General features: G+C 54.9%; 1 protein-coding gene across 1 annotated transcript in view; it reads left to right on the forward strand.

Annotated features, from left to right (window-relative positions):
- LOC128693902 (solute carrier family 22 member 20) overlaps positions 1-24,721 on the forward strand; it is a 435,254-nt gene that overhangs the window by 132,299 nt on the left and 278,234 nt on the right. The window contains exon 5 of the mRNA XM_070081771.1: positions 74-228. Coding sequence (XP_069937872.1) covers positions 74-228 — 155 coding nt within the window. The remainder of the gene's footprint in view (positions 1-73; positions 229-24,721) is intronic.

A 24,721-nucleotide genomic window follows, 5' to 3' on the forward strand; every position in this document is an offset into this window, starting at 1 on the left:
CTGTGAGTAACAAATTTATTTAGCTATAATTTTCTGTTTGAACGGTGGCATTAACCAGAGGGACGTTTGGCAGGTTTGGCAGACGATGGGCGGTGAGGATGGGGGCACTGGGCACTACCCTGGGCATGGTAGTGCTGCTGACGACACCATGGTTGAACCTCCTGCTGGTCTCCCGCTTCTTCCTGGGGGTCACCACTGCCACTATGATCTCCCCATCCTTCATGATAGGTTAAAAGTATTGTCTTCTGTTCACTCGAATCACCGAGTGCTCTATGACCCGTACAGGTTTAGGACACCAGATGATAAACGGCAAGGGAAAAAAAAGCACTCTCAAGTGCAATATGAAATGATCCTTCATTGACAACGAATCGCCCACACAATGTATCGCCCACACAATGTATCGCCCACAAAATGTATCGCCCACACAATGTATCGCCCACAAAATGTATCGCCCACACAATGTATCGCCCACACACTGGGCTTGATTCACTGTGTTTATACTATTTTTGTGCAAGCGAGTCAACGTCACCTGGGCTGTGGCTGTGGGCTGCCATGGCTCCAACTCTCACCTGGGCTGTGGCTGTGGGCTGCCATGGCTCCAACTCTCACCTGGGCTGTGGCTGTGGGCTGCCGTGGCTCCAACTCTCACCTGGGCTGTGGCTGTGGGCTGCCGTGGCTCCAACTCTCACCTGGGCTGTGGCTGTGGGCTGCCATGGCTCCAACTCTCACCTGGGCTGTGGCTGTGGGCTGCCATGGCTCCAACTCTCACCTGGGCTGTGGCTGTGGGCTGCCGTGGCTCCAACTCTCACCTAGGCTGTGGCTGTGGGCTGCCATGGCTCCAACTCTCACCTGGGCTGTGGCTGTGGGCTGCCATGGCTCCAACTCTCACCTGGGCTGTGGCTGTGGGCTGCCGTGGCTCCAACTCTCACCTGGGCTGTGGCTGTGGGCTGCCGTGGCTCCAACTCTCACCTGGGCTGTGGCTGTGGGCTGCCGTGGCTCCAACTCTCACCTGGGCTGTGGCTGTGGGCTGCCGTGGCTCCAACTCTCACCTGGGCTGTGGCTGTGGGCTGCCGGCTCCAACTCTCACCTGGGCTGTGGCTGTGGGCTGCCATGGCTCCAACTCTCACCTTGGCTGTGGCTGTGGGCTGCCGTGGCTCCAACTCTCACCTAGGCTGTGGCTGTGGGCTGCCGTGGCTCCAACTCTCACCTGGGCTGTGGCTGTGGGCTGCCGTGGCTCCAACTCTCACCTGGGCTGTGGCTGTGGGCTGCCGTGGCTCCAACTCTCACCTGGGCTGTGGCTGTGGGCTGCCGTGGCTCCAACTCTCACCTGGGCTGTGGCTGTGGGCTGCCATGGCTCCAACTCTCACCTGGGCTGTGGCTGTGGGCTGCCGTGGCTCCAACTCTCACCTGGGCTGTGGCTGTGGGCTGCCGTGGCTCCAACTCTCACCTGGGCTGTGGCTGTGGGCTGCCGTGGCTCCAACTCTCACCTGGGCTGTGGCTGTGGGCTGCCGTGGCTCCAACTCTCACCTGGGCTGTGGCTGTGGGCTGCCTTGGGCTGGCTCCAACTCTCACCTGGGCTGTGGCTGTGGGCTGCCATGGCTCCAACTCTCACCTGGGCTGTGGCTGTGGGCTGCCGTGGCTCCAACTCTCACCTGGGCTGTGGCTGTGGGCTGCCGTGGCTCCAACTCTCACCTGGGCTGTGGCTGTGGGCTGCCGTGGCTCCAACTCTCACCTGGGCTGTGGCTGTGGGCTGCCGTGGCTCCAACTCTCACCTGGGCTGTGGCTGTGGGCTGCCGTGGCTCCAACTCTCACCTGGGCTGTGGCTGTGGGCTGCCTGCCGTGGCACCAACTCTCACCTGGGCTGTGGCTGTGGGCAGCCGTGGCTCCAACTCTCACCTGGGCTGTGGCTGTGGGCTGCCGTGGCTCCAACTCTCACCTGGGCTGTGGCTGTGGGCTGCCGTGGCTCCAACTCTCACCTGGGCTGTGGCTGTGGGCTGCCGTGGCTCCAACTCTCACCTGGGCTGTGGCTGTGGGCTGCCGTGGCTCCAACTCTCACCTGGGCTGTGGCTGTGGGCTGCCGTGGCTCCAACTCTCACCTGGGCTGTGGCTGTGGGCTGCCGTGGCTCCAACTCTCACCTGGGCTGTGGCTGTGGGCTGCCGTGGCTCCAACTCTCACCTGGGCTGTGGCTGTGGGCTGCCATGGCTCCAACTCTCACCTGGGCTGTGGCTGTGGGCTGCCGTGGCTCCAACTCTCACCTGGGCTGTGGCTGTGGGCTGCCGTGGCTCCAACTCTCACCTGGGCTGTGGCTGTGGGCTGCCGTGGCTCCAACTCTCACCTGGGCTGTGGCTGTGGGCTGCCGTGGCTCCAACTCTCACCTGGGCTGTGGCTGTGGGCTGCCATGGCTCCAACTCTCACCTGGGCTGTGGCTGTGGGCTGCCGTGGCTCCAACTCTCACCTGGGCTGTGGCTGTGGGCTGCCGTGGCTCCAACTCTCACCTGGGCTGTGGCTGTGGGCTGCCGTGGCTCCAACTCTCACCTGCGCTGTGTCTGTGGGCTGCCGTGGCTCCAACTCTCACCTGGGCTGTGGCTGTGGGCTGCCGTGGCTCCAACTCTCACCTGGGCTGTGGCTGTGGGCTGCCGTGGCTCCAACTCTCACCTGGGCTGTGGCTGTGGGCTGCCGTGGCTCCAACTCTCACCTGGGCTGTGGCTGTGGGCTGCCGTGGCTCCAACTCTCACCTGGGCTGTGGCTGTGGGCTGCCGTGGCTCCAACTCTCACCTGGGCTGTGGCTGTGGGCTGCCGTGGCTCCAACTCTCACCTGGGCTGTGGCTGTGGGCTGCCGTGGCTCCAACTCTCACCTGGGCTGTGGCTGTGGGCTGCCGTGGCTCCAACTCTCACCTGGGCTGTGGCTGTGGGCTGCCGTGGCTCCAACTCTCACCTGGGCTGTGGCTGTGGGCTGCCGTGGCTCCAACTCTCACCTGGGCTGTGGCTGTGGGCTGCCGTGGCTCCAACTCTCACCTGGGCTGTGGCTGTGGGCTGCCGTGGCTCCAACTCTCACCTGGGCTGTGGCTGTGGGCTGCCGTGGCTCCAACTCTCACCTGGGCTGTGGCTGTGGGCTGCCGTGGCTCCAACTCTCACCTGGGCTGTGGCTGTGGGCTGCCCTGTCTCCAACTCTCACCTGGGCTGTGGCTGTGGGCTGCCGTGGCTCCAACTCTCACCTGGGCTGTGGCTGTGGGCTGCCGTGGCTCCAACTCTCACCTGGGCTGTGGCTGTGGGCTGCCGTGGCTCCAACTCTCACCTGGGCTGTGGCTGTGGGCTGCCGTGGCTCCAACTCTCACCTGGGCTGTGGCTGTGGGCTGCCATGGCTCCAACTCTCACCTGGGCTGTGGCTGTGGGCTGCCATGGCTCCAACTCTCACCTGGGCTGTGGCTGTGGGCTGCCGTGGCTCCAACTCTCACCTGGGCTGTGGCTGTGGGCTGCCGTGGCTCCAACTCTCACCTGGGCTGTGGCTGTGGGCTGCCGTGCTCCAACTCTCACCTGGGCTGTGGCTGTGGGCTGCCGTGGCTCCAACTCTCACCTGGGCTGTGGCTGTGGGCTGCCGTGGCTCCAACTCTCACCTGGGCTGTGGCTGTGGGGCTGCCTGTGGCTGTGGCTCCAACTCTCACCTAGGCTGTGGCTGTGCGCTGCCGTGGCTCCAACTCTCACCTGGGCTGTGGCTATGGACTGCCGTGGCTCCAACTCTCACCTGGGCTGTGGCTGTGGGCTGCCGTGGCTCCAACTCTCACCTGGGCTGTGGCTGTGGGCTGCCGTGGCTCCAACTCTCACCTGGGCTGTGGCTGTGGGCTGCCGTGGCTCCAACTCTCACCTGGGCTGTGGCTGTGGGCTGCCGTGGCTCCAACTCTCACCTGGGCTGTGGCTGTGGGCTGCCGTGGCTCCAACTCTCACCTGGGCTGTGGCTGTGGGCTGCCGTGGCTCCAACTCTCACCTGGGCTGTGGCTGTGGGCTGCCGTGGCTCCAACTCTCACCTGGGCTGTGGCTGTGGGCTGCCATGGCTCCAACTCTCACCTGGGCTGTGGCTGTGGGCTGCCATGGCTCCAACTCTCACCTGGGCTGTGGCTGTGGGCTGCCATGGCTCCAACTCTCACCTGGGCTGTGGCTGTGGGCTGCCGTGGCTCCAACTCTCACCTGGGCTGTGGCTGTGGGCTGCCGTGGCTCCAACTCTCACCTGGGCTGTGGCTGTGGGCTGCCGTGGCTCCAACTCTCACCTGGGCTGTGGCTGTGGGCTGCCGTGGCTCCAACTCTCACCTGGGCTGTGGCTGTGGGCTGCCGTGGCTCCAACTCTCACCTGGGCTGTGGCTGTGGGCTGCCGTGGCTCCAACTCTCACCTGGGCTGTGGCTGTGGGCTGTGGCTCCAACTCTCACCTGGGCTGTGGCTGTGGGCACCTGCCGTGGCTCCAACTCTCACCTGGGCTGTGGGTGTGGGCTGCCGTGGCTCCAACTCTCACCTGGGCTGTGGCTGTGGGCTGCCGTGGCTCCAACTCTCACCTGGGCTGTGGCTGTGGGCTGCCGTGGCTCCAACTCTCACCTGGGCTGTGGCTGTGGGCTGCCGTGGCTCCAACTCTCACCTGGGCTGTGGCTGTGGGCTGCCGTGGCTCCAACTCTCACCTGGGCTGTGGCTGTGGGCTGCCGTGGCTCCAACTCTCACCTGGGCTGTGGCTGTGGGCTGCCGTGGCTCCAACTCTCACCTGGGCTGTGGCTGTGGGCTGCCGTGGCTCCAACTCTCACGTGGGCTGTGGCTGTGGGCTGCCGTGGCTCCAACTCTCACCTGGGCTGTGGGTGTGGTCTGCCTTGGGCTGTGGCTCCAACTCTCACCTGGGCTGTGGCTGTGGGCTGCCGTGGCTCCAACTCTCACCTGGGCTGTGGCTGTGGGCTGCCGTGGCTCCAACTCTCACCTGGGCTGTGGCTGTGGGCTGCCGTGGCTCCAACTCTCACCTGGGCTGTGGCTGTGGGCTGCCGTGGCTCCAACTCTCACCTGGGCTGTGGCTGTGGGCTGCCGTGGCTCCAACTCTCACCTGGGCTGTGGCTGTGGGCTGCCGTGGCTCCAACTCTCACCTGGGCTGTGGCTGTGGGCTGCCGTGGCTCCAACTCTCACCTGGGCTGTGGCTGTGGGCTGCCGTGGCTCCAACTCTCACCTGGGCTGTGGCTGTGGGCTGCCGTGGCTCCAACTCTCACCTGGGCTGTGGCTGTGGGCTGCCGTGGCGCCAACTCTCACCTGGGCTGTGGCTGTGGGCTGCCGTGGCTCCAACTCTCACCTGGGCTGTGGCTGTGGGCTGCCGTGGCTCCAACTCTCACCTGGGCTGTGGCTGTGGGCTGCCGTGGCTCCAACTCTCACCTGGGCTGTGGCTGTGGGCTGCCGTGGCTCCAACTCTCACCTGGGCTGTGGCTGTGGGCTGCCATGGCTCCAACTCTCACCTGGGCTGTGGCTGTGGGCTGCCGTGGCTCCAACTCTCACCTGGGCTGTGGCTGTGGGCTGCCGTGGCTCCAACTCTCACCTGGGCTGTGGCTGTGGGCTGCCGTGGCTCCAACTCTCACCTGGGCTGTGGCTGTGGGCTGCCGTGGCTCCAACTCTCACCTGGGCTGTGGCTGTGGGCTGCCATGGCTCCAACTCTCACCTGGGCTGTGGCTGTGGGCTGCCGTGGCTCCAACTCTCACCTGGGCTGTGGCTGTGGGCTGCCGTGGCTCCAACTCTCACCTGGGCTGTGGCTGTGGGCTGCCGTGGCTCCAACTCTCACCTGGGCTGTGGCTGTGGGCTGCTCCAACTCTCACCTGGGCTGTGGCTGTGGGCTGCCGTGGCTCCAACTCTCACCTGGGCTGTGGCTGTGGGCTGCCGTGGCTCCAACTCTCACCTGGGCTGTGGCTGTGGGCTGCCTGCTCCAACTCTCACCTGGGCTGTGGCTGTGGGCTGCTCCAACTCTCACCTGGGCTGTGGCCTGCCGTGGCTCCAACTCTCCCCTGGGCTGTGGCTGTGGGCTGCCGTGGCTCCAACTCTCACCTGGGCTGTGGCTGTGGGCTGCCGTGGCTCCAACTCTCACCTGGGCTGTGGCTGTGGGCTGCCATGGCTCCAACTCTCACCTGGGCTGTGGCTGTGGGCTGCCGTGGCTCCAACTCTCACCTGGGCTGTGGCTGTGGGCTTCCGTGGCTCCAACTCTCACCTGGGCTGTGGCTGTGGGCTGCCGTGGCTCCAACTCTCACCTGGGCTGTGGCTGTGGGCTGCCGTGGCTCCAACTCTCACCTGGGCTGTGGCTGTGGGCTGCCGTGGCTCCAACTCTCACCTGGGCTGTGGCTGTGGGCTTCCGTGGCTCCAACTCTCACCTGGGCTGTGGCTGTGGGCTGCCGTGGCTCCAACTCTCACCTGGGCTGTGGCTGTGGGCTGCCGTGGCTCCAACTCTCACCTGGGCTGTGGCTGTGGGCTGCCGTGGCTCCAACTCTCACCTGGGCTGTGGCTGTGGGCTGCCGTGGCTCCAACTCTCACCTGGGCTGTGGCTGTGGGCTGCCGTGGCTCCAACTCTCACCTGGGCTGTGGCTGTGGGCTGCCGTGGCTCCAACTCTCACCTGGGCTGTGGCTGTGGGCTGCCGTGGCTCCAACTCTCACCTGGGCTGTGGCTGTGGGCTGCCGTGGCTCCAACTCTCACCTGGGCTGTGGCTGTGGGCTGCCGTGGCTCCAACTCTCACCTGGGCTGTGGCTGTGGGCTGCCGTGGCTCCAACTCTCACCTGGGCTGTGGCTGTGGGCTGCCATGGCTCCAACTCTCACCTGGGCTGTGGCTGTGGGCTGCCGTGGCTCCAACTCTCACCTGGGCTGTGGCTGTGGGCTGCTGGCTCCAACTCTCACCTGGGCTGTGCCGTGGCTCCAACTCTCACCTGGGCTGTGGCTGTGGGCTGCCCTGGCTCCAACTCTCACCTGGGCTGTGGCTGTGGGCTGCTGCTCCAACTCTCACCTGGGCTGGCTGTGGGCTGTGGCTCCAACTCTCACCTGGGCTGTGGCTGTGGGCTGCCATGGCTCCAACTCTCACCTGGGCTGTGGCTGTGGGCTGCCTGTGGGGCTCCAACTCTCACCTGGGCTGTGGCTGTGGGCTGCCGTGGCTCCAACTCTCACCTGGGCTGTGGCTGTGGGCTGCCGTGGCTCCAACTCTCACCTGGGCTGTGGCTGTGGGCTGCAGTGGCTCCAACTCTCACCTGGGCTGCCGTGGCTCCAACTCTCACCTGGGCTGTGGCTGTGGGCTGCCGTGGCTCCAACTCTCACCTGGGCTGTGGCTGTGGGCTGCCGTGGCTCCAACTCTCACCTGGGCTGTGGCTGTGGGCTGCCGTGGCTCCAACTCTCACCTGGGCTGTGGCTGTGGGCTGCCGTGGCTCCAACTCTCACCTGGGCTGTGGCTGTGGGCTGCCGTGGCTCCAACTCTCACCTGGGCTGTGGCTGTGGGCTGCCGTGGCTCCAACTCTCACCTGGGCTGTGGCTGTGGGCTGCCGTGGCTCCAACTCTCACCTGGGCTGTGGCTGTGGGCTGCCGTGGCTCCAACTCTCACCTGGGCTGTGGCTGTGGGCTGCCGTGGCTCCAACTCTCACCTGGGCTGTGGCTGTGGGCTGCCGTGGCTCCAACTCTCACCTGGGCTGTGGCTGTGGGCTGCCGTGGCTCCAACTCTCACCTGGGCTGTGGCTGTGGGCTGCCGTGGCTCCAACTCTCACCTGGGCTGTGGCTGTGGGCTGCCGTGGCTCCAACTCTCACCTGGGCTGTGGCTGTGGGCTGCCGTGGCTCCAACTCTCACCTGGGCTGTGGCTGTGGGCTGCCGTGGCTCCAACTCTCACCTGGGCTGTGGCTGTGGGCTGCCGTGGCTCCAACTCTCACCTGGGCTGTGGCTGTGGGCTGCCGTGGCTCCAACTCTCACCTGGGCTGTGGCTGTGGGCTGCCGTGGCTCCAACTCTCACCTGGGCTGTGGCTGTGGGCTGCCGTGGCTCCAACTCTCACCTGGGCTGTGGCTGTGGGCTGCCGTGGCTCCAACTCTCACCTGGGCTGTGGCTGTGGGCTGCCATGGCTCCAACTCTCACCTGGGCTGTGGCTGTGGGCTGCCATGGCTCCAACTCTCACCTGGGCTGTGGCTGCTGGGCTGCCGTGGCTCCAACTCTCACCTGGGCTGTGGCTGTGGGCTGCCACCTGGGCTGTGGCTCTGGGCTGCCGTGGCTCCAACTCTCACCTGGGCTGTGGCTGTGGGCTGCCATGGCTCCAACTCTCACCTGGGCTGTGGCTGTGGGCTGCCGTGGCTCCAACTCTCACCTGGGCTGTGGCTGTGGGCTGCCGTGGCTCCAACTCTCACCTGGGCTGTGGCTGTGGGCTGCCGTGGCTCCAACTCTCACCTGGGCTGTGGCTGTGGGCTGCCGTGGCTCCAACTCTCACCTGGGCTGTGGCTGTGGGCTGCCGTGGCTCCAACTCTCACCTAGGCTGTGGGTGTGGGCTGCCGTGGCTCCAACTCTCACCTGGGCTGTGGCTGTGGGCTGCCGTGCTCCAACTCTCACCTAGGCTGTGGCTGTGGGCTTCCGTGGCTCCAACTCTCACCTGGGCTGTGGCTGTGGGCTGCCGTGGCTCCAACTCTCACCTGGGCTGTGGCTGTGGGCTGCCGTGGCACCAAATCTCACCTGGGCTATAGCTGTGGGCTGCCGTGGCTCCAACTCTCACCTGGGCTGTGGCTGTGGGCTGCCGTGGCTCCAACTCTCACCTGGGCTGTGGCTGTGGGCTGCCGTGGCTCCAACTCTCACCTGGGCTGTGGCTGTGGGCTGCCGTGGCTCCAACTCTCACCTGGGCTGTGGCTGTGGACTGCCTTGGCTCCAACTCTCACCTGGGCTGTGGCTGTGGGCTGCCGTGGCTCCAACTCTCACCTGGGCTGTGGCTGTGGGCTGCCGTGGCTCCAACTCTCACCTGGGCTGTGGCTGGGGACTGCCGTGGCTCCAACTCTCACCTGGGCTGTGGCTGTGGGCTGCCGTGGCTCCAACTCTCACCTGGGCTGTGGCTGTGGGCTGCCGTGGCTCCAACTCTCACCTGGGCTGTGGCTGTGGACTGCCGTGGCTCCAACTCTCACCTAGGCTGTGGCTGTGGGCTGCCGTGGCTCCAACTCTCACCTGGGCTGTGGCTGTGGGCTGCCGTGGCTCCAACTCTCACCTAGGCTGTGGCTGTGGGCTGCCGTGGCTCCAACTCTCACCTGGGCTGTGGCTGTGGGCTGCCGTGGCGCCAACTCTCACCTGGGCTGTGGCTGTGGGCTGCCGTGGGTCCAACTCTCACCTGGGCTGTGGCTGTGGGCTGCCGTGGCTCCATCTCTCACCTGGGCTGTGGCTGTGGGCTGCCGTGGCTCCAACTCTCACCTGGGCTGTGGCTGTGAGCTGCCGTGGCTCCAACTCTCACCTAGGCTGTGGCTTTGGGCTGCCGTGGCTCCAACTCTCACCTAGGGTGTGGCTGTAGGCTGCCGTGGCTCCTACTCTCACCTGGGCTGTGGCTGTGGGCTTCCGTGGCTCCAACTCTCACCTAGGCTGTGGCTGTGGGCTGCCGTGGCTCCAACTCTCACCTGGGCTTTGGCTGTGGGCTGCCGTGGCTCCAACTCTCACCTGGGCTGTGGCTGTGGGCTGCCGTGGCTCCAACTCTCACCTGGGCTGTGGCTGTGGGCTGCCGTGGCTCCAACTCTCACCTTGGCTGTGGCTGTGGGCTGCCGTGGCTCCTACTCTCACCTGGGCTGTGGCTGTGGGCTGCCGTGGCTCCAACTCTCACCTGGGCTGTGGCTGTGGGCTGCCGTGGCTCCAACTCTCACCTGGGCTATGGCTAGGGGCTGCCGTGGCTCCAACTCTCACCTGGGCTGTGACTGTGGGCCGCCATGGCTCCAACTCTCACCTGGGCTGTGGCTGGGGACTGCCGTGGCTCCAACTCTCACCTGCGCTGTGACTGTGGGCTGCCATGGCTCCAACTCTCACCTGGGCTGTGGCTGTGGGCTGCCGTGGCTCCAACTCTCACCTGGGCTGTGGCTCTGGGCTGCCGTGGCTCCAACTCTCACCTGGGCTGTGGCTGTGGGCTGTCATGGCTCCAACTCTCACCTGGGCTGTGGCTGCGGGCCGCCGTGGCTCCAACTCTCACCTGGGCTGTGGCTGTGGGCTGCCGTGGCTCCAATTCTCACCTGGGCTGTAGCTGTGGACTGCCGTGGCTCCAACTCTCACCTGGGCTGTGGCTGTGGACTGCCGTGGCTCCAACTCTCACCTGGGCTGTGGCTGTGGGCTGCCGTGGCTCCAACTCTCACCTGGGCTGTGGCTGTGGGCTGCCGTGGATCCAACTCTCACCTAGGCTGTGGGTGTGGGCTGCCGTGGCTCCAACTCTCACCTGGGCTGTGGCTGTGGGCTGCCGTGGCTCCAACTCTCACCTACGCTGTGGCTGTGGGCTGAGGTGGCTCCAACTCTCACCTGGGCTGTGGCTGTGGGCTGCCGTGGCTCCAACTCTCACCTGGGTTGTGGCTGTGGGCTGCCGTGGCTCCAAATCTCACCTGGGCTGTGGCTGTTTGCTGCCGTGGCTCCAACTCTCACCTGGGCTGTGGCTGTGGACTGCCGTGGCTCCAACTCTCACCTGGGGTGTGGCTGTGGGCTGCCGTGGCTCCAACTCTCACCTTGGCTGTGGCTGTGGGCTGCCGTGGCTCCAACTCTCACCTGGGCTGTGGCTGTGGACTGCCGTGGCTCCAACTCTCACCTGGGCTGTGGCTGTGGGCTGCCGTGGCTCCAACTCTCACCTGGGCTGTGGCTGTGGGCTGCCGTGGCTCCAACTCTCGCCTGGGCTGTGGCTGGGGACTGCCGTGGCTCCAACTCTCACCTGGGCTGTGGCTGTGGACTGCCGTGGCTCCAACTCTCACCTGGGCTGTGGCTGTGGGCTGCCGTGGCTCCAACTCTCACCTGGGCTGTGGCTGTGGACTGCCGTGGCTCCAACTCTCACCTGGGCTGTGGCTTTGGGCTGCCGTGGCTCCAACTCTCACCTGGGCTGTGGCTGTGGGCTGCCGTGGCTCCAACTCTCACCTAGGCTGTGGCTGTGGGCTGCCGTGGCTCCAACTCTCACCTGGGCTGCGGCTGTGGGCTGCCGTGGCTCCAACTCTCACCTGGGCTGTGGCTGTGGGCTGCCGTGGCTCCAACTCTCACCTGGGCTGTGGCTGTGGGCTGCCGTGGCTCCAACTCTCACCTGGGCTGTGGCTGTGGGCTGCCGTGGCTCCAACTCTCACCTGGGCTGTGGCTGTGGGCTGCCGTGCCTCCAACTCTCACCTAGGCTGTGGCTTTGGGCTGCCATGGCTCCAACTCTCACCTAGGCTGTGGCTGTGGGCTGCCGTGGCTCCTACTCTCACCTGGTCTGTGGCTTTGGGCTGCCGTGGCTCCAGCTCTCACCTAGGCGGTGGCTGTGGGCTGCCGTGGCTCCAACTCTCACCTGGGCTGTGGCTGTGGGCTGCCGTGGCTCCAACTCTCACCTGGGCTGTGGCTGTGGGCTGCCGTGGCTCCAACTCTCACCTGGGCTGTGGCTGTGGGCTGCCGTGGCTCCAACTCTCACCTGGGCTGTGGCTGTGGGCTGCCGTGGCTCCAACTCTCACCTGGGCTGTGGCTGTGGGCTGCCGTGGCTCCAACTCTCACCTGGGCTGTGGCTGTGGGCTGCCGTGGCTCCAACTCTCACCTGGGCTGTGGCTGTGGGCTGCCGTGGCTCCAACTCTCACCTGGGCTGTGGCTGTGGGCTGCCGTGCCTCCAACTCTCACCTAGGCTGTGGCTTTGGGCTGCCATGGCTCCAACTCTCACCTAGGCTGTGGCTGTGGGCTGCCGTGGCTCCTACTCTCACCTGGTCTGTGGCTTTGGGCTGCCGTGGCTCCAGCTCTCACCTAGGCGGTGGCTGTGGGCTGCCGTGGCTCCAACTCTCACCTGGGCTGTGGCTGTGGGCTGCCGTGGCTCCAACTCTCACCTGGGCTGTGGCTGTGGGCTGCCGTGGCTCCAACTCTCACCTGGGCTGTGGCTGTGGGCTGCCGTGGCTCCAACTCTCACCTGGGCTGTGGCTGTGGGCTGCCGTGGCTCCAACTCTCACCTGGGCTGTGGCTGTGGGCTGCCGTGGCTCCAACTCTCACCTGGGCTGTGGCTGTGGACTGCCGTGGCTCCAACTCTCACCTGGGCTGTGGCTGTGTACTGCCGTGGCTGCAACTCTCACTTGGGCTGTGGCTGTGGGCTGCCGTGGCTCCAACTCTCACCTGGGCTGTGGCTGTGGGCTGCCTTGGCTCCAACTCTCACGTGGGCTGTGGCTGTGGGATGCCGTGGCTCCAACTCTCACCTAGGCTGTGGCTGTGGGCTGCCGTGGCTCCAACTCTCACCTGGGCTGTGGCTGTGGGCTGTCGTGGCTCCAACTCTCACCTGGGGTGTGGCTGTGGGCTGCCGTGGCTCCAACTCTCACCTGGGCTGTGGCTGTGGGTTGCCGTGGCTCCAACTCTTACCTGGGCTCTGGTTGTGGGCTGCCGTGCTCCAACTCTCACCTGGGCTGTGGCTGTGGGCTGCCGTGGCTCCAACTCTCACCTAGGCTGTGGCTGTGGGCTGCCGTGGCTCCAACTCTCACCTGGGGTGTGGCTGTGGGCTGCCGTGGCTCCAACTCTCACCTGGGCTGTGGCTGTGGGCTGCCGTTGCTCTAACTCTCACCTGGGCTGTGGCTGTGGGCAGCCGTGGCTCCAACTCTCACCTGGGCTGTGGCTGTGGACTGCCGTGGCTCCAACTCTCACCTGGGCTGTGGCTGTGGGCTGCCTTGGCTCCAACTCTCACCTGGGCTGTGGCTGTGGGCTGCCGTGGCTCCAACTCTCACCTAGGCTGTGGCTGTGGGCTGCAATGGCTCCAACTCTCACCTGGGCTGTGGCTGTGGGCTGCCGTGGCTCCAACTCTCACGTAGGCTGTGGCTGTGGGCTGCCGTGGCTCCAACTCTCACCTGGGCTGTGGCTGTGGGCTACCGTGGCTCCAACTCTCACCTGGGCTGTGGCTGTGGGCTGCCGTGGCTCCAACTCTCACCTGGGCTGTGGCTGTGGGCTGCCGTGCTCCAACTCTCACCTGGGCTGTGGCTGTGGGCTGCCGTGGCTCCAACTCTCACCTGGGCTGTGGCTGTGGGCTGCCGTGGCTCCAACTCTCACCTGGGCTGTGGCTGTGGGCTGCCGTGGCTCCAACTCTCACCTGGGCTGTGGCTGTGGGCTGCCGTGGCTCCAACTCTCACCTGGGCTATGGCTGTGGGCTGCCGTGGCTCCAACTCTCACCTGGGCTGTGGCTGTGGGCTGCCGTGGCTCCAACTCTCACCTGGGCTGTGGCTGTGGGCTGCCGTGGCTCCAACTCTCACCTGGGCTATGGCTGTGGGCTGCCGTGGCTCCAACTCTCACCTGGGCTGTGGCTGTGGGCTGCCGTGCTCCAACTCTCACCTGGGCTGTGGCTGTGGGCTGCCGTGGCTCCAACTCTCACCTGGGCTGTGGCTGTGGGCTGCCGTGGCTCCAACTCTCACCTGGGCTGTGGCTGTGGGCTGCCGTCGCTCCAACTCTCACCTGGGCTGTGGCTGTGGGCTGCCGTGCTCCAACTCTCACCTTGGCTGTGGCTGTGGGCTGCCGTGGCTCCAACTCTCACCTGGGCTGTGGCTGTGGGCTGCCGTGGCTCCAACTCTCACCTGGGCTGTGGTTGTGGGCTGCCGTGCTCCAACTCTCACCTGGGCTGTGGCTGTGGGCTGCCGTGGCTCCAACTCTCTCCTGGGCTGTGGCTGTGGGCTGCCGTGGCTCCTACTCTCACCTGGTCTGTGGCTGTGGGCTGCCGTGCTCTAACTCTCACCTAGGCTCTGGCTGTGGGCTGCCGTGGCTCCAACTCTCACCTGGGCTGTGGCTGTGGGCTGCCATGGCTCCAACTCTCACCTGGGCTGTGGCTGTGGGCTGCCGTGGCTCCAACTCTCACCTGGGCTGTGGCTGTGGGCTGCCGTGGCTCCTACTCTCACTCTCATACTCTGGTGAAGCTCTCACATATCGCACTGTTCTTCAGATCTTCCTCTAAGACATTTATTTGGAGATTGTTATTACATTCGTAGGTAAGGGGGGGAAGGGGGAAGCAAAGGATATATACACTTTATGGGTCATATTCAGTTCCTTGGATCAAGAGCCCCTCACCTAAGGAACCTTCCTTGAGGGGTCTTGATGGTCGTAATATCAACTATGTGATGGATGACATAATGTCAGAGTCCACACTGTACTGGCGCATTACACTGTACTGGCGCATTACACTGTACTGGCGCATTACACTGTACTGGCGCATTACACTGTACTGGCGCATTACACTGTACTGGCGCATTACACTGTACTGGCGCATTACACTGTACTGGCGCATTACACTGTACTGGCGCATTACACTGTACTGGCGCATTACACTGTACTGGCGCATTACACTGTACTGGCGCATTACACTGTACTGGCGCATTACACTAACAGTACACCATTAAGCTGAGGAAACATACATGTGCAACACCTCGGTATCTTTATTTAAAAACGTTTCGCCACCAGTCTTTATCACTTCAGTACAGAGATGACGTAGACGATTATACTGTCTTCGTATATCATCTGTGAACTGATTAAACCACTGGTTGGCGAAGCGTCTTCAAGCAAAGATACCCAGGTGTTGTACTCCTTTCCATTTGCTCGCTCTACTTGTAGTAAGATGCAGTTGAGGTTACGCCAGTGATACTGAACTCTTTCACTATACTTGAGCGAATTATTCAGGCCCGTTGACTGGTAGCAAAAGCTCTCGCTTCACACGGCGAGGGTCAGAGTTTGATTCCCGGGAAGGGTTGAAACATTGGGTGTGTTTACTTATACCAGTTGTCTATGTACACCAATCAGTATAAAATAATAAATAATTATATCATTATTTTTAAAGGGGAGGACCGGCAAGCCAGCGGAAGGTCTCGGTCAGATGACCAAAAGCGGGTCATCATCTGACTAAGACCCGCGTCAGGAAACACTTGTCCTGTTTCCTGACGAACCTTACCTAACCTAATCAGTATAAAATGGGCCTGGTTGTCAGTCGACTGGTGTGGGTTACATCCTGGGAGAAAATTGACCTAATTTGCCCTAAATGCTCTGTATAACAAGTGGCTTTCTATACAGTAGTATATTTATTTTATGTATATATATATATATATATATATATATATATATATATATATATATATATATATATATATATATATATATGTCGTGCCGAATAGGCAGAACTTGCGATCTTGGCTTAAATAGCAACGCTCATCTTGCCATATAGGACAAGTGAAAATTTGTGTATGCAATAATTTCGCCAAAATCATTCTGAACCTAACGAAAAAAATATATTTCACTGTGCTTGTTAAGTATTAAATTATTGTAAACAAATCTAAAATATATTTAGTTGGGTTAGGCTAAAATAAATTGTTCTTGTTATAATAAGGTTAGGTAAGTTTTCTAAGTTTCTTTTGGTGCAAAATTATAAATTTTTACATCAACATTAATGAAAAAAATATATCTTTAAACGTATAAGAGAAAATTTTAGAAAGGACTTAATTTTAAATGAGTTCTTGCTAATTGACCAGTTTTACATACATATATATAAATATATATATATATATATATATATATATATATATATATATATATATATATATATATATATATATATATATATATATATATATATATATATATATATATATATATATATATATATATATATATATATATATATATATATATATATATATATATATATATATATATATATATATATATATATATATATATATATATTTATATATATATAAGGAATTCGCAAGAGCAGGCGAAATATACACAAACACTGATCTCTGGTTGAAGGAGACTCGAACCTACGAACCTTGAAACAAGGTACGCAGTGCTATATCATTCTCACCACACTGGACAATACCTTGGCGTCCAGCTTGCGCTAGACTTTGATCCAAGGCAGCCAGCTTTCAGGGAGAAGGCAGTCATGTTAAGTTTACAGATAGGGCTTTTTGTCTTAGGGATGGAGGATATTGTTAGCCGTCTGGACGACATCATGAAAGGTAATGGGAGCAGTCCTATTATCTGCCTCAGTGAGGGAGGCAGATAATAGGAGTGTTGGCAGATGTAGGAGTGAGGACCTGATAAGCAGGTATAGTTTAGCAATAGAAATAATTAGGAAGAAGGGTGGGAACCCTGTCATATGTTGTATTTTGCCAAGGAGAGGAGCTGGAAATGAATGGGTGTCCAGGGTAATTGGTGTCAATTGCTGGCTGGACAAATACTGTAAGGAAAATGCGGTAATATTCATTGACAACTGGGACCTCTTCTATGGCAGAAATGACATGTATGCCAGGGATGGGGTTCACTTATCTAGGTCTGGGGTGGGAGCACTGGCCGCTGCAGTGGAGGGAGCTGTTAGGGCTTTAAACTAGGAATAGTTAGTGGTATGGATTTTGGCGGGAATACAGTTAAGTCCCAGTGTAGTAATATTATGAGTTCTAGGAGAACTAGTAATAGGTAGAATGAGGTGGATATTGGAAAGCCAGTAGGTGATAAGGACAGTAATAGGTTTAGTGGAAAAATGGAAATGAGAAGGAAGGGTAAAGAGAAAGGAGGGTCTTTTCAATTCAATTCAATTAAAGTTTATTCTCTATAATGTTTACAATGTGGGGTTTACAGGTTTTGGGTATTTTGTGGTTTACATGTTATAAAATACTAATTACAGAGGGGGCCACTAGGACACCTAGCATGGCTAGGCATTTCCAGCAGACTTAGATTAATTCTTAACATTAAATCCTTACAGATTACGGTATTAAGGCTAAGTGACTACATCATAAGTTGTGAGTTTAGCAATGAGAATGTTTTTTTGGCACAATACAAGGTGTCTATATTGAGTATCATAGGCATACTTATGACTAGTTAGGATTTATTATTTTAAGATTAAGATTAGTATTTCTGGGTTCATAGTCAGTGGGTGAGTGAGTGTAATTTTGAACCACCAGGTGGTTATCATGTAGTTAGTTGTCGGGGTGGATCAGGGAGATAAGATGTTTTCTAACTGTAGTTTTGAAAGTGATGAATGTGTCTGCAGTTCTAGAGTTTTCAGGTAGGGTGTTCAAGATTTTAGGTCCTTTGAAATACATTGAATTTTTGTAAAGGTTTAGTCGAACACGGGGAATGTCATAGAGATGTTTGTGTCTGGTGTTATGTCTGTGGATCCTGTCACAACTATCAAGAAAGCGTTTTAGGTCAAGGTTAATATTGGAATTTAAGGTCCTGTAGATATAGATTGCACAGTAGTAAGTGTGGATGTTCTGAACAGGGAGTAAGTTTAGATCTATGAAGAGTGGGGGGAAGGTGTTGCCAGGGATGGGATTTAGTGATTATTCTTACTGTGGCTTTTTGTTGGGTTATTATTGGCTTTAGGTGTGTTGCTGCACGCAGTTGAACCCCAAGCACAGATAGCATAGGTGAGGTATGGATATATAAGTGAATGGTATAGTGTGAGAAGAGCAGTTTGTGGTACGTAGTATCGTATCTTGGAGAGGATCCCCACCGTTTTGGATACTTTTTTTGTTATGTGTTGGATATGGGTTCTGAAATTTAGGTTGTTGTCGAGGTATAGGCCAAGGAATTTGCCCTCATTATGTCTAGCAATTAGAGTGTTGTCGATCTTAATGTTAAGTTGCGCAACACCTGCTCTGCTACCAAACATAATATAGTAGGTTTTGCCAGTGTTAAGTGTAAGTTTATTGGCTGTCATCCAAGTCAATATTTTGAGCAGCTCCTCATTAACAATGGTGTTGAGAGTGGCAAGATTAGGGTGGGAGATGACATAAGTCGTGTCGTCAGCAAAGAGAATGGGTTTCAGGTGTTGGGATATGTTTGGAAGATCATTGATGTAAATGAGGAAGAGCAGGGAGTCCAAGGATACTTCCCTGCGGAACTCCAGTATCAAGAGGCCGTATTGATGAGGATGTGTCTTTAATGGTGACATACTGATACCTATTAGAAAGGTAGGATTTAAAATATGCAAGCACATGGCCTCTTATACCATAATGGTCAAGTTTGTGGAGTAGGATGCCGTGGTCAACTGTGTCAAACGCTTTTCATAGGTCAATAAAAATTCCTAGCTGATATTCCTTATTTTTCAATGCTGTGTAAAGCAGGTCTAGCATTTTTATAATTGCATCATTAGTGCTTTTATTTTTCCTGAATCCAAATTGGCAGGGGTTGAGTATGTTTTGTGGCGTTATAAATGAATATAGTCTCCTTTGCACGAGTTTCTCGAAGATTTTGGATAGCAATGGTAAGTTTGATATTGGCCTATAGTTGTTTACTTCTGTAGGGTCACCACCTTTATGTATTGGTGTAACCCTTGCTATCTTGAGTAGTGTCTAGAAAGTGCTAGTTTCTAGTGACTTGTTAAAAAGTAATGTAATAGCATGCAAAAGGACATGGGCCGCTCGCTTGTGCAATAATGATGGGACGTGAGACAGATTCCCTGAGTTATTTTTAAGTGACTTTATGATCGCGGTGACTTCCGTGGGCTCAGTTGGTACAAGATAGAAGGAATTTGGGAAATTCCCATCTAGGTAGTCCCCGGCACGGGCATTGGTATGTGGGATTTTACTGGCGAGATTAGATCCTGTGTTTGAGAAGAAGTCGTTTATCTTGTTAGCTGTGTCAGTGGGATGTAGTGGTGTTTCATGAGGTTTATTTAGAACAATATTCTTGTTTTTTTTTCAGTTTGTGGGTCCCCAGAATCTGGGAAAGTGTTTTCCAGGTCTTTTTTATATCTCCTCTTGTGTCAGTGAATCTCCTGGAGTAGTATAGTTGTTTGGCTTTCTTTATTACTTTGGTGAGAACTGATGAATAGTGTTTAAGAATATCTTTGTGTATTAAGCCCTGTCTATATTGCTTATCATATTGGTGTTTCTTATCAATGGATTTCAGAATGCTGCTGGTTAGCCATGGGCAACCAAGCCGTTTGTTTGTGATCTGTTTCGTTTTTATAGGACAATGTTTGTTGTATAGTCTAAGTAATTTGTTAGGAAAAATGTCTGTCCAATCGTCAATACCATTGGCATTGGAGAATTCTGTAGGCCAGTCAACAGTCTCTAGGTCTGCTGTGAAATTCCTTATTGAGGCCTCGTCATGGAGTCTAAATGAAACTTTGTTGTATTCGAGTGGTGGCTTACTAATGTTTATTAAGAGGAAGGTTGGGTAGTGGTCAGTAGTGCTGTCTGTGATTATCCGTGATTTAAGGGGGCTAGTATATTGGTCCATATGTGGTCTATTATGGTTGCACTTGTCTCAGTTAGCCTGGTTGGTTTAGTTATTGTTGGTATGAGAAGTGCATTGTTCATATTGTTGACGAAATCAGTTACAGTCTGATCATCTGGTAGGCCTAGGTTAATATTGAAGTCTCCAGCTAAGAGAAGGTGATGCTTGTTCATTTGTCTGTTTGTTATTAGTGACTTTAGATTCTCACTGAAGTTTGGGATGTTTGTGTGGGGTATCCGGTATATGGCACCGACTGTTATAGGCGTCTTGAGATTTTTTCAGTAAAATTAGCAAAACTGTATTCCCCGTATTCATCACTGAAGCAATTAGTGCTAATACAAGATAGTTGATTAGAGTAATAGATTGCAGTACCACCCCCAACTTGGTATGGTCTGCAATTGTGGATTGCTGTGTATCCTGGTAGGGGTAGATATCAATTGTTTCCTGCTTAAGCCAGGTCTCAGTAAGAATAATGCAGGAGAAGGGTGTCTTTAGTGACTCAAGGAGTGCCAGGAGGTCATCATAGTGTTTGCTTAAGGACCTGATGTTGTAGTTAAGAACTGATAGACTTTGAACAGTGTTCAGGATAGTGCTGGCTTGTGATGCTGTGTAATAAAGGCAGTTACTTTCCAATAAGTTTTGATTGTGTGTTAGGAATAAGATGGACGAGTTGAGATTAGTTACTAGTGCAGGTAGCATTGATGTATTTGCCATCACTGAGGCATGGTTTAATTCCAAAAGCCGGGACATGCCTGTGGAATGTCACATTCAGTGTTTTAAATTGTTCCAAGTAGGAATGGGAAGAGGGGTGGGGTGGCACTGTATGTCCGTGATCGCTTGAACTGTTGCATAAAAAAAGGTTTTAAGTCTGAAGTAACACATACAGAGTCTGTCTGCATAGAATTTTCAGAGGGGCATGAAAAGTTTATTCTAGGAGTGATATACCGTCCCCCAAGCTTAGATAGGGACCAGGGGCGACTACTATGGGAGGAAATTGTTAAGGCCAGAAGGCACGATAATGTAGTAATTCTAGACCATAACTTTAGTCATATTGGTTGGAATTTCTTGACTGGGAATTTAGAATCAAATGACTTCTTAGAAGTAGTTCAGGACTGTTTTTTGAAGCAGTTTGTGACAGAACCTACAAGGGGAAAAAACCTGCTTGACTTGGTTCTGGCAAACAAGGAAACCCTTGTTAATAATTTAGAAATTACAGAGTACCTCGGCACAAGCGATCACAAATCAATTACCTTTAGCATAGAATGAAGTATGACAGTAGGGATAATTCAGTAACGGTCCCAGATTTTCGCTTAGCAGATTACGATGGGCTTAAAGAACACTTATCATCTGTTGACTGGGGTAACGAAGAGAGCTATCAGTATGACAGCTTTCTGAGCACTATACATGCTGCTCAAAGAACACTTATCCTGTATAAAGAAATTAGAACGATTAAAAATGACCGAAAATGGATAAATAATAGACTTAAATATCTTTTAGGGCAGAAGAAGAAATTTATAGATATATCAAAAGAGGTGAGGGTCATCCTATGAATCAGTAAATTGACATTAAGAGGGACGTTAAAAAGGGGATAAGAAAAGCTGAAAGGGAGTATTCAAGTTGCTAGGGATTCGAAAACTAACCCAAAAAGTTTTTTCTCCGGGTATATAGAACAAAAGTTAGAGATGAGATGGGGCCCATTAAAAATAACTATGGGTATCTTATTGACAAAGAGAGCGAAATGTGCTCGATTTAAAAAAAAAATATTTTCTCTCGGTTTTTACACAGGAAGACACTAACAATATCCCAGTAATTAATTTTTATAGTGGGCCTGATGAAGATAAATTATGTAAATCACAGTCACTAGTGAAATGGTTGTGAAGCAGATAGACCGAATGATACAAAATAAAACGGCCGGCACTGATGAGCTTTTTTCAAGGATTCTTAAGAAATGCAAAATGGAACTCTGTGAACCATTAACTAATATTTTTAATTTATCTCGTCAAACAGGTGCAGAGTCTGATATGTGGAAGATGGCTAATGCAATTCCTATTTTTAAAGCAGGAGTTAGAGGAGTGTGGTGCTAGACGAGTGTAGTGAAATTAAGACACATGTGCAACATCTGGGTATCTTTATTGTAGACGTTTCGCCATCCAGTGGTTTTATCAATACAAATTCCAGAACATAACTTGAAGATAGTAGAACTATGTACAGAAGATGAGGTAATCAGTCCCTACCCAAAGAGATGGGTTAGTTGTAGTAGTAGTTGTCGTAGCCGTGAAGGTTATGTACATGTCCTCAGAATCAAGATTCCATGATGTTGCAGTGTCTGACAAGTTGTGTAAGAATGGTATATAATACCGACAAGATGAAATTAAGACACATGTGCAACATCTGGGGAATCTTGATTCTGAGGACGTGTACATAACCTTCACGACTACGACAACTACTACTACAACTAACCCATCTCTTTGGGTAGGACCTACTTCCACTGGGGAATCCCGCCTACCCATGACTATGCCCTCGTCTGCTACCCGTCCCATTTCCACCTGACGTTACTATATAAGCGTCAGGCTCCTCGCTTCTGCTTCAGAATCTCCACGACTATGGTGCTCTTCGCACCTACTCCTAGGTTGAGGGACTGATTACCTCATCTTCTGTACATAGTCCTACTATCTTCAAGTTATGTCCTGGAATTTGTATTGATAAAGCCACTGGATGGCGAAACGTCTACAATAAAGATACCCAGATGTTGCACATGTGTCTTACTCTCATCTTGTCGGTATTATATATCATTCTTGTACAACGAGTGTAGTGTTAGAGGAGTATGGAATTATAGGAGTGTGGTGTTAGAAAAGTGTGGTGTTAGAACAGTGTGGTGTTAGAGGAGTGTGGTGTTAGAGGAGTGTGGTGTTAGAACAGTGTGGTGTTAGAGGAGTGTGGTGTTAGAGGAGTGTGGTGTTAGAACAGTGTGGTGTTAGAGCAGTGTAGTGTTAGAGCAGTGTGGTGTTAGAGCAGTGTAGTGTTAGAGGAGTGTGGTGTTAGAGCAGCGTGGTGTTAGAGCAGCGTGGTGTTAGAGCAGTGTGGTCTTAGAGCAGTGTGATGTTAGAGCAGTGTGGTGTTATAACAGTGTGGTGTTATAACAGTGTGGTGTTAGAGCAGTGTGGTGTTAGAGCAGTGTGGTGTTATAACAGTGTGGTGTTAGAGCAGTGTGGTGTTAGAGCAGTGTGGTGTTAGAGCAGTGTGGTGTTAGAGCAGTGTGATGTTAGAGCAGTGTGGTGTTATAACAGTGTGGTGTTAGAGCAGTGTGGTGTTAGAGCAGTGTGGTGTTAGAGCAGTGTGGTGTTAGAGCAGTGTGATGTTAGAGCAGTGTGGTGTTAGAGGAGTGTGGTGTTAGAGGAGTGCGGTGTTAGAGGAGTGTTGTGTTAGAGGAGTGTGGTGTTAGAGCAGTGTGATGTTAGAGCAGTGTGGTGTTAGAGGAGTGTTGTGTTAGAGGAGTGTGGTGTTAGATCAGTGTGATGTTAGAACAGTGTGGTGTTATTGCAGTGTGGTGTTAGAGCAGTGTGGTGTTAGGGCAGTGTGGTGTTAGAGCAGTGTGGTGTTAGAGCAGTGTGGTGTTAGAGCAGTGTGGTGATAGAGCAGTGTGGTGTTAGAGCAGTGTGGTGTTAGAGCAGTGTGGTGTTAGAGCAGTGTGGTGTTAGAGCAGTGTGGTGTTATAACAGTGTGGTGTTAGAGCAGTGTGGTGTTATAACAGTGTGGTGTTAGAGCAGTGTGATGTTAGAGGAGTGTGGTGTTAGAGCAGTGTAGTGTTAGAGCAGTGTGGTGTTATAACAGTGTGGTGTTAGAGCAGTGTGGTGTTAGAGCAGTGTGGTGTCTGAGCAGTGTAGTGTTAGAGCAGTGTGGTGTTAGAGCAGTGTGGTGTTAGAGCAGTGTGGTGTTAGAGCAGTGTGATGTTATAACAGTGTGGTGTTAGAGCAGTGTGGTGTTAGAGCAGTGTAGTGTTAGAGCAGTGTGGTGTTAGAGCAGTATGGTGTTAGAGTAGTGTGGTGTTAGAGAAGTGTGATGTTAGAGGAGTGTGGTGTTAGAGCAGTGTAGTGTTAAAGCAGTGTGGTGTTAGAGCAGTATGGTGTTAGAGTAGTGTGGTGTTAGAGCAGTATGATGTTAGAGGAGTGTGGTGTTAGAGCAGTGTAGTGTTAGAGCAGTGTGGTGTTAGAGCAGTGTGGTGTTAGAGCAGTGTGGTGTTAGAGTAGTGTGGTGTTAGAGCAGTGTAGTGTTAGAGCAGTGTGGTGTTAGAGCAGTATGGTGTTAGAGTAGTGTGGTGTTAGAGCAGTGTAGTGTTAGAGCAGTGTGGTGTTAGAGCAGTGTGGTGTTATATGTGTGGTGTTATAACAGTGTGGTATTAGAGCAGTGTGGTGTTAGAGCAGTGTGGTGTTATATGTGTGGTGTTATAACAGTGTGGTGTTAGAGCAGTGTGGTGTTATATGTGTGGTGTTATAACAGTGTGGTGTTAGAGCAGTGTGGTGTTAGAGCAGTGTGGTGTTAGAGCAGTGTGGTGTTAGAGCAGTGTATTGTTAGAGCAGTGTGGTGTTAGAGCAGTGAGGTGTTAGAGCAGTGTATTGTTAGAGCAGTGTGGTGTTAGAGCAGTGTGGTGTTAGAGCAGTGTGGTGTTAGAGCAGTGTATTGTTAGAGCAGTGTGGTGTTAGAGCAGTGAGGTGTTAGAGCAGTGTATTGTTAGAGCAGTGTGGTGTTAGAGCAGTGTGGTGTTAGAGCAGTGTGGTGTTAGAGCAGTGTATTGTTAGAGCAGTGTGGTGTTAGAGCAGTGTGGTGTTATAACAGTGTGGTGTTAGAGCAGTGTGGTGTTAGAGCAGTGTGGTGTTAGAGCAGTGTGGTGTTAGAGCAGTGTGGTGTTTTAACAGTGTGGTGTTAGAGCAGTGTGGTGTTAGAGCAGTGTGGTGTTAGAGCAGTGTGGTGTTAGAGCAGTGTGGTGTTATAACAGTGTGGTGTTAGAGCAGTGTGGTGTTAGAGCAGTGTGGTGTTAGAGCAGTGTATTGTTAGAGCAGTGTGGTGTTATAACAGTGTGGTGTTAGAGCAGTGTGGTGTTAGAGCAGTGTGTGTTATAACAGTGTGGTGTTAGAGCAGTGTGGTGTTAGAGCAGTGTGGTGTTAGAGCAGTGTGGTGTTATAACAGTGTGGTGTTAGAGCAGTGTGGTGTTAGAGCAGTGTGGTGTTAGAGCAGTGTGGTGTTATAACAGTGTGGTGTTAGAGCAGTGTGGTGTTAGAGCAGTGTGGTGTTAGAGCAGTGTGGTGTTAGAGCAGTGTGGTGTTATAACAGTGTGGTGTTAGAGCAGTGTGGTG

The sequence above is a fragment of the Cherax quadricarinatus genome, chromosome 6 (genome assembly GCF_038502225.1).
Source record: "Cherax quadricarinatus isolate ZL_2023a chromosome 6, ASM3850222v1, whole genome shotgun sequence".
Lineage (NCBI taxonomy): Eukaryota > Metazoa > Arthropoda > Malacostraca > Decapoda > Parastacidae > Cherax > Cherax quadricarinatus.